Genomic DNA, 9,665 nt, shown 5'->3' on the forward strand with positions numbered 1-9,665 from the left:
TGTCTTCTTAATGACTTTTTGCTCTCTTCATGTATGATGTTCTTGATGTCATCCCACAACTCTTCTGGTCTTCGGTCTTTAGTGTTTAATGCATCAAATCTGTTCTTCAGATGGCTATGGTAAATGGTATTTCTTTCCTTATGTACTTTTCAATGCTGTCATTTTTGGAATAGAGGAATCCCACTGATTTTTGTATGTTATGTTGAATTGTACACTTTTAAAGAATAACTTTTATGTCAGATGAATTATATTTTAAAAACTGCTATAAAAATGAATGAATTACAGATACATTCATCAAAATGGACAAATGTCAAATATAACATTGGGGAACAAAGTGTGTTACAGAAAAATACTTGTAATATAATTATATTTATATAAAGTAAAGACTTATGAAAAATGAAATTTTAGATATTGTTTACATCCAAAGGTAATGGGAGAAGATTCAATCAGGGAGACACAGGGCTTCACATGGATTGGTAATATTTCATTTTAGGTATGGGTGCTAAATAAATGGATGTTCATTTTATTATTCTTTAAACATACCTGCCTCTGTATTTTAGACGACCTGGTGGCACAACAGTTAAGTGCTTGCTTGCCAACCAAACGGTCAGCAGTTCACAACTACCCAGCCACTCTGTGGGAGAAAAGAGCAGGCAATCTGCTTACATAAAGATTACAGCCTAGGAAAGTCAATGAGGGAAATTCTCCTCTGTCAATAGGGTCACTATCAGTCACAATTGACTTGATGGAACACAGCATCTATACTTACTTTTGCATGTATGTGGGGCCTTCAGAAAGTTCATGGACAAATGCAAGTGAAAGATACTGAAAGTTTTCCATGAATTTTTTGAAGCCCTGTGTATGAAATATTTCTTTCAAAGAAAAGACTTAAAAACAGGGACTCAAACAGATATATGTATACCAATGTTCACAGCAGCAATATTCATAATAGACAAAAGGTAGAAAAAGCCAAGTATCCATCAACAGACAAATGTATACACACAATGTGTTCAATCATAAAAGGGAATGAAGTTTTGGCATAGTGGTTACGTATTGGGTTGTTAACCTCAGGTCAGCAGTTTGAAACTATTAGCTGTTCCATGGGAGAAAGATGAGGCTTTCTGCTACCCTAAAAATTTATAGCCTCGGGAACCCTATACAGGGACACTATGAGTCGGAACCTACTCCATGGTACACCAACCACCACCACAATATAGAGAAACCTTGAATGCAATATATTAAGTGAAATAAGTTAAACACAAAAGGTCAAATATTGTATGATTTCCCTTACATGAGTGGAGTCCCGGTGGCACAAAGATTACGTGTTTGGCTGCTAACTGATCGGCAGTTTGAATCCAATAAGCAGCTCTGTGGAATAAAGAGCTGTTGATTTTCTACCATAAAGAAGAGAGCTCAGAAAAGTCTCTCAGGTCATGCTACTTGTCACATGGTATATTGATAAATCAGAATCAACTTGAAAGCTAGGGGCCTGGAGGAAAACCAGGAGATAATGATTGAAAGGAACAGAGTTTGTTTGGGTGATAAAAAATTTTGGCAGTAGATGGCGGTGATGCTTGTACAACACTAAATGTAATTAATGCCACTGAATTATATACTGAAAAATGGTTATAATGTTAAAGTTATATGTATTTTGCCACAAAAAACCCACAAACTATCATCAGCAAAAAGGGGGCTCAGAGATCTAATCAGTAAATAGATTGTCAATGGCTCATAAAAATTTTTTTTTCTCTTTTAATAAAAAAATCTGTGATGACAGAATGCAAAATGGTACAGAGGTCACTGTGGAAAACAGTTTGGCAGTTGCTCAAAAAGTTAAACACAGAGCTACCATGTGATCCAGCAATCCACGTCTAGGCATATATACCCACGAGACTTGAAAGCAGTTATATTAATAGACACACACACATCAAAGATCACTGTAGCACTATTCAAAACAGCCAACAGGGGAAACAACCTAGGTATCCATCAACTGTTGAATAGATATATAAATGTTGTACATACAAAGGACTACTACTCATTCATCAAGAGAAATGAAGTCCTGATGCATGCTAACACATGGATGAACTGGAAAAGGCATAAATACTGCTATGACCTCACTTACGTGAAATAACAAGAACAGACAAATGTACAGAGAACAAAGTTCATTAGTGGTTTCCAGTGGTGGAAAGAGGAGGGAAATGGGGAGTTTTTGTCAATAAATGTTTGCTTGTGGTGATGAGAAATCTGGCAATAATTATAGGTGGTGTTGCACATGATTCATGTAATTGATATCACTAAACTGTCCACCTGACAATGTTGAATTGGCAAATGTTGGCCGATAAACATTTCTACAACAAAAAAACCTCTGCAATGAGCAAACATTAGCAATAACTTTAGTTCTACTAATATTTGGAAGATTATAATTTAAATATATCAATAGTATACCAGAGTCCTAAGGAGCTCTGGTAGCGTAGTGGTTACGAATCGGGCTGCGAGCCTTAAGGTCAGCGGTTCGAAACTACCAGCCGCTCCGCGGGAGAAAGATGAGGCTTTCTACTCCCGTAAAGATTTACACCCTCGGAAACCCTGTACAGGGTCGCTATGGGTCGGAACCGACTCGATGGCACTTAACAACAACAACAACATCAGTAGCATAAGACTAATTTTAAATTAGCAGACTATGAAGTACTAAAGGTGTCTTTCTCCTCAAGAATTCGCAGGATGGCTTTAGTAAATTGATGAGGGGGTATAGTGGTGGTAGAGGTACTGGTGGGAAAGTATGTGACTAAATAAGGATCCAAGTAAGGATTTAAGAATTTCCTCCCTTTCCTTTCTACTCTAACACATAGAGGAAAGTGAATTTGAAACATATGGACCAAAACATAATTTTATGAATTAGAAATTTAAAACATTAGGGATAAAAGCAACATTATCATGAACTCAATCATACCCCCAAAAAACTGAAAGGCTCTCCCCAAGCTTCGCCTTTTGGAATGCTGCTTTGTCAGGGACAGGGATATGACATGTGTAATTATGTATATTCTGCTCTGCATCTGACAAGGTATAGGACAAACAAGTCAGGAAGTCCCAAGTCCAGACGCAATTGCATTGAATGGAAATGGAGTAAGAATTATCCTTACCCATCACTCTCCAGTCTAGTCACCCCCAATTCTAAGCAAAATCCTTTCTAACATCCTTTCTCAATCTCTCATCCTAATAATACCCCTCAGCCATGGCAACATGATTTTCCTGATAAATTTATATAAAGAAATACCTTTGTGACATTTACTATGTAAACAAGTACTTGCAGAGGTGTACAAAAAGATGAGTGCTTTTAAATATTTTGCCCTCTTTTGTTGTTAAGTGCCATCGAGTCAGTTCCGACCATAGCGACCCTATAGGGTTTCCAAGGAGCAACTGGTGAGCTTGAGCCACTGACATTGCGGTTCAAACCGACTTTACAGTCTAGCACATTAACCCATAGTGCAACACCAGGACTCCTAACTGGTTGTTTATTTACCACCTTTTATCTTAGAATTCACCACCAAAAAATGCTAAATAAGCCACTTATGCTAAAAGTATTCTGAAACTCTTTGGACTTTGTAGTTAAAAGATCTGTCATAATATATTGATTGTAATTTATAAACTACACAGGTTCTCTCCATACACACACACACACACAAACACACACACGCTTGTTGAATTGTATCCAATGTCTGGGAGTGATAGAAACATTTGTACAAGTAAATATATGACATAAAATAAAGTGGAATACATTTAATTCAAAATAAAAACATAAATATTCAAAGTATACACTTTACTTACCTTAGTGGTCCACAAAGAGTAAGGCCAAAAAACCACAAAAGTGAAATAATACACCCAGCAATGGCATGTTTAAATATTTTGATCCACTATAAATAGAAAATAAAAAAAACTTAGTTATGTTGTTATATTTTGAAATAGCTCAAAATCTTAAATGAAACATAGAAGGAAAGATAAAAATGGTAATTATTTTAATATATGATTACATATATTGCATTTAAACAGAAACTATGACGGACAATCCGAATTGAGTAATTCTGGATTTACAAGGCAGTATTGTATTTTCAATTATCTATATTCTTACCTATTAAATTCTGAAATCATTTTCTACAGAATATACTTCTGTATTCTCATTTGTTTCTCATCAATTTGGTAGGAATACAATATTTTAGTTTTTAAATTCTTTTCCATTAGGAATTTTCAGTGCTTGAGTTATTTGAAAAGGGAGACACAATGTTTTGATGGGGTTTAATTGATTAATCTAATTTAAAAAAATGATGATGTGGACAGATGGAACAGCTGGGGACTTTAGAACCAGAGAGGGAGAGAGGCTGTGTGCTGATGACCGGGTAGGATGGGGGTTAGCGTTTGTAGGATATACCCTTTGGTTGGTTGATGATGCATGGAAGAGACTGTAACCATGGCAATGAAACGATATACAATAGGATAAATGTAAAACTAATGTTCTCCCATGTCAACTATCACATAATTTACAATAAAACATTTTAAAAAATTGCTCTTAATCTTTAAAACAGAGGTAACTTAAATTTGTCATATTAAACTAAAAAATCATGGAACACATAACTAAGCTGTAATATAAAGCAGACATGTAATGAGGTATATAGCTTTCCAAAGAAGTGATAATGTAAGACTATTATGCAGAATGCAGGACATTTCTGGCATAAATCTTGAATAATGATGATAATAAGGGTGACAGCTAGTATATACTGCACATTCACCATGTGTCAAGCACTACTCTAAAAACTTTTCATATGTCAATTCATTTATTCCTCATAGCTCCATTGCAAAGCAAAAATCCCCATTGCCATCAACTCACAATGACTCTACAGGACAGAGTAAATCTAACCCGTCGGGTTTTCAAGGCTGTAATCTTTATGGGGACTCCTGGTGTAACACTGTAGGATCAATACTGGACTTCGAACCACAAAACTAGCAGTTCAAACTTACCAGCTGCTCCTCGGAAATCATGTATAGGCTCTCTATGAGTTGGAACTGACTCAATGTCACTGAACAACAACAATCTGTGGAATCTGCAGAACAGCTGGTGGGTTCAATCCACTGACTTTTTGGTTGGCAACTGAGTGTTAGCACCAGGGCAACTTCCATAAGAAGGTATTATTACCTCCATTTTACAGATGAGAAAATTAAGGCAAAGAAAAATGACGTAACATGCTCAAAATAAGAGTTAGTTAAGTAAGACATATTCTAGAGGCCATACCTACTGCCTACTAGGCTCCTGGGTGTATCTCCAGATCTGATTTGTACATCTTTCAGATTAAGAAGAAAATAATTACACATATCCTTTAAAAATAGTCTTCCCTCTTCTGCACTTTTAAATATTCTAGTATCCTAACACTACTTTTGAAACCTCAATTTTCAAAAGACGATATTCAAGTCAAGAGCAAGCTGATGCTGTAAATGTTTGGCTGTGCATTTAAATCATTAAGTTCCCCTGATCAAGGAACGAGTATTACATTCTGACCTGTTGACTGAGAAGTGGCTAGCAATAAAGGATTCTGCAAAAAGAATTTACCTGGTGTTTGGTAATAGTTTTCCCAGAAGAAAATGGCTTTTGAAACAAAACCATAGAAAATGCAGCCCTGTTAATGTAAATATTGAAACATTAATATACTGATATCAATATTAGATATAATGTATGGTTTTAAATAAATAAAGACATGTATTTAAACAAACATACTAGAATTAGAACCAGAAAAGTATGTTAGCGTCTAGGGAAATCATACTAAAGGGACTACACTTATTCTAATAATGCTCCCATCAAAACATCTTGGAAATTCTTCCTTCAGTAATGGCTTCAGAAAGAGTTCACAAGTCACAAAAAGAGTTTCAATGTTTTTTCATACCCTGTAATTCCTAAGAAAATAACTCACTTCTCCAAAATTCAGTAATACCAAATTTTGAAATAAAAGAAATGAAGTACTAATTATATGTCCCCATCTTTCAAATTTTTCAGTTATACAAAAATATCCTAGTCAATAATCCCCTTCCATAATTATCAACATTTTAAGCCAAAGGGTCTGACAGATTTTTATTTATATAGAGGTGTTAACTGTTAATTATCTCAGGTCCTGAGTCTTAATTTAGAAATTTTTTTTTTTTTTTTTACCACATTCAGAATGTAGACTTCAAACTATAAGAAGACCATATACCATAAAGAAAACACACCATAAGCCTAGCCAGTTTGCTTTAGCTTAAAAAATAAAGATTATTTGTGCCCATTATTTGTGTCAGATAAGATTCTGTGCCTAATGGAGGATTGGGCTATAGTCGTACTATGACCTGGGAATCCCTGAGACCCCTTCATGGAGTCTACAAGGGAAAAAAAAAAATTTTTAGAAGAATACACAGACTTTACTTTTATTTGTTAAAAGCAAAACCAAAAAGCCCAAACCCAAAGATGTTATTTATCATTTTTATTCTCTCATGAGTGTACCAAAGACTTTTCCTACATGCTAGATAACATAAGATACTACACAGAATGAATGCTGAAGCAGATATGAGAAACTAGCTGTCTTCTATTGCCAGACTTGAAAAGAAATGTGCAAAAATCTCATCACAAGCTACAGTAAAAGTTTATGTTTTGGCATGCTACTAAATACAATAACCCCTTTTCTATAACCCCTTTTCTGACATCTTTGTACCCTAATCTTAGGTATTCTATAATTAAAAAAAAAATAACATGCTTGTCAGAGGAATCAATTGCACAAAAGTCTATGTAAATTTTCTTGAAAGATACTTAGTTAATGAAATTTTATATTTAACACAAGATTTTCAAGGAAATAAAAAAAAAATTTCAGAAAAAACTAAATACACACATACATACACACATATACACATACTTACCCAAGTTTTAATATAAAAATGAACTGAACAATGTGAACTGCTTTTAGGAGATCATAGGATTCAAAAAGTCCCACAGCCTTAAAAAATTTGGTGAAACACAGCAACACAATAAATTTCGTTAATCTGAAAAGTAAAAGCAGAAACAAGTTTTAGTATCATTGAAATCCTAAAGAACTCTGTAGCTGTTGTTTTTCTCTTACATATGTAATAGAGGTCACTACAGAAATCACAGAAATCCACTAAAATACAAAAAATGCCGAAACTCCCCATCATTCCACAGGAAACTACAGTTAATCTTTTGATTAGCAAAATATATTCAATGTATATGAATATATATATATATATATATATATGAAGTCTACTTAAAGAAAAAGCCAAACTAAAACTAAAAATAAATGTTTTGGTTAATGAAGTAGCCTGGAATATTACATAACCTGTTTTTTAAACTTAATAATTACTCCAAACAAATGAGAACAAACAAACAAAAAAAACTCTATCTGCGATGAAACTTTGTTTTTGTTAAGTGCCATTGATTTGGTTCTGACTCATAGTGCCCCTATATAGAGTTTCTCAGGAGTGACTGGTGGATTTGAACTTCCGACCTAGTGGTTAGCAGTCTGGTGCTTATCCTATAGCACCACATCACTAGAAGAACATAATGTAGACAAAAAGAAATTGAAGGATGATAAATGATTTAGGTTTGCCCTTCTCTGCTTTACTTCTCCAAGTGACTTTTGTGATGCTTGCAAATGAAAAATAAAGTGACAATATATGCTCAGGAATTGGAGTTGCCAGAAACTTTAGAAGGGAAGTGGGAAGCTGAAAAGAGTGGGGTCATAATCAAAATGAGAGGTAAGGAAAAACAAAGACGAGGAAAAATATAGATACACTGAAGTCAGCAGTCTAGGAATTCTTGGCATCAGCAGAAACTTGTACATCCCTACAGGGCTATTTACTTAGCTATTCTTTTTGCTTACTACATAACAGAACCTGCTGGGATGGCTGCAGGTACAGCGTTCACTTTACCTGACCCAAGGGCCACACACATTTGACACTACTGCATTCCGCCTTAAAGAGAGAAATTTTATCTACTGTTGCTAAATCCATCTTACAGTTAGCCTGGCTATGAAAGCCAACCCACTAAGAATGGTGCTGGTGGTGGACATAAAGAACCTGAATCCCAGAGGAATCACTGGGTTTAACAAATAACATTGACCTCTGGTTCTTTTTTTTTTTTTTTTTAAGTTTTTATTGTGAGGTTTACATGGGAGAACATCAGTTCCACATTCATCCCATCGCACTTCGTTTCACTGCAGTGATTACAATCCCCTCCATGCATCATCAAATAACCAAAGGGTACAGCCCACTGGCCCGCCCCCTAGCCATCAGCACACAGCCCCTCTCCCTCCCTGATTTCAATGTCCCCAGCCTCTCAATCTGTCCACATCTGTCTCCATCCCTGGTGTCAGTCACTGCCTCTGTGGGTAGGGTTCTGTTCTCCGCTCCTCTCACTTGATGGTCCCAAGGACCTCCGCTCTTGGGCTGCAAAATCAATCACTCCCCTCCTTTTGTCAAAAAACATCTACCTGTATATTTGTTACCCTCACAGTCAGTCCTGATGGCAGTTATTCACTATTGTACCACAAGATCTTATCCCCATTTCCTTTCGCCAGCCCGGTCCCAACAGATTGGAAATCAATCAGTGGAGATTCTACCTTCCCCCGCCCTGTCTGGATCTAGGCTCCCTCTTGAAAGCCTGTAAGCCAGTCACTTCTTGCCTTTATAGGCCTCCCCATCTTGGGTAGCCAATGTCTAAGTTGCCCATTCTTATCAATCCTGTGTACTGAGGGGGTGGGAGTGATCCTCGCTGTAAAGATTTGTTCCCTTTTTTGAGCTACTACATCCATAAGTATAGGTAAAGTTCATCAAATTGTAGCAGGTTACTTTTTATTGCTTTTCCTCTGGTTCTTTTTATATAAGAAGAATAAATACTATTTGTTTAAACTTCTGTTAGCTTCGTTACTTAAAACTAAACACATTCCTACCTAGGCACCCATTGAATAATAAACACTCTGCTCTCAAGGAGCTCAGGGTCTAATAGGAAAGAAATAAACAAGTATTTATGTGATCCAACAGTGAGTTCTTAATCTGAAGCAACTACCTTTACCTAGGGAAGTGAAGAACATCTGCATAGAATTTGAGATGTGTTCAGGGGCTTCAAAAAGTCCATGAAAAATTCCCACTATTCTTTAATTTCATTTTCCCATGATCTTTTGAAGCCCCCTTGTATAAGGTGTATACTGAAGACTGTACAAGTTCATTAAGCAAGGAAAGACAAGATGGTATTTCCAGTACAGAGAGCAGCAAATGCAGAACATGAGTACATGCAAAAGTTAGAACCTGTGTAGGATGGAAATTTGTTAAAGAAGGAAAACATATATATTTTCCTCTAATAGACTAGGACAGAAAAGTGCAAAGATTGTACCTAGTCAAAAGTGGAAAACCTGTGAAATTTGGAAAAACAAGGTAATTCTGTTGAGTTCTGGCTCCCATAGGTTTCCCTGTACCTTCAAAGGAACCTTTGAAGGCAATATTGTCTTTAAGTTCAGTTTCTAGTACTCCTGATGAGTAAACAACAGAGGAAGCTTATGACCAGGTATAGTGAGCTTTCTGCTCCTGTAAAGATTTACAGCCTCGGAAACCCTGTACAGGGTCGCTATGAGTCGGAACCAACTCCA

The 9,665-nt window shown here is 36.0% G+C and overlaps 1 protein-coding gene across 1 annotated transcript in view; it reads right to left on the bottom strand.

Moving 5' to 3' along the window:
- Nucleotides 1-9,665, bottom strand: part of SLC30A5 (solute carrier family 30 (zinc transporter), member 5) — a 53,437-nt gene that overhangs the window by 31,956 nt on the left and 11,816 nt on the right. Inside the window, exons 2-4 of the mRNA XM_006870969.1 lie at nt 6,928-7,050; nt 5,597-5,663; nt 3,826-3,911 (exon numbers count right to left, since the gene is read on the bottom strand). Coding sequence (XP_006871031.1) covers nt 3,826-3,911; nt 5,597-5,663; nt 6,928-7,050 — 276 coding nt within the window. The remainder of the gene's footprint in view (nt 1-3,825; nt 3,912-5,596; nt 5,664-6,927; nt 7,051-9,665) is intronic.

The sequence above is a fragment of the Chrysochloris asiatica genome, unplaced genomic scaffold, assembly GCF_000296735.1.
Source record: "Chrysochloris asiatica unplaced genomic scaffold, ChrAsi1.0 scaffold00157, whole genome shotgun sequence".
NCBI lineage: Eukaryota > Metazoa > Chordata > Mammalia > Afrosoricida > Chrysochloridae > Chrysochloris > Chrysochloris asiatica.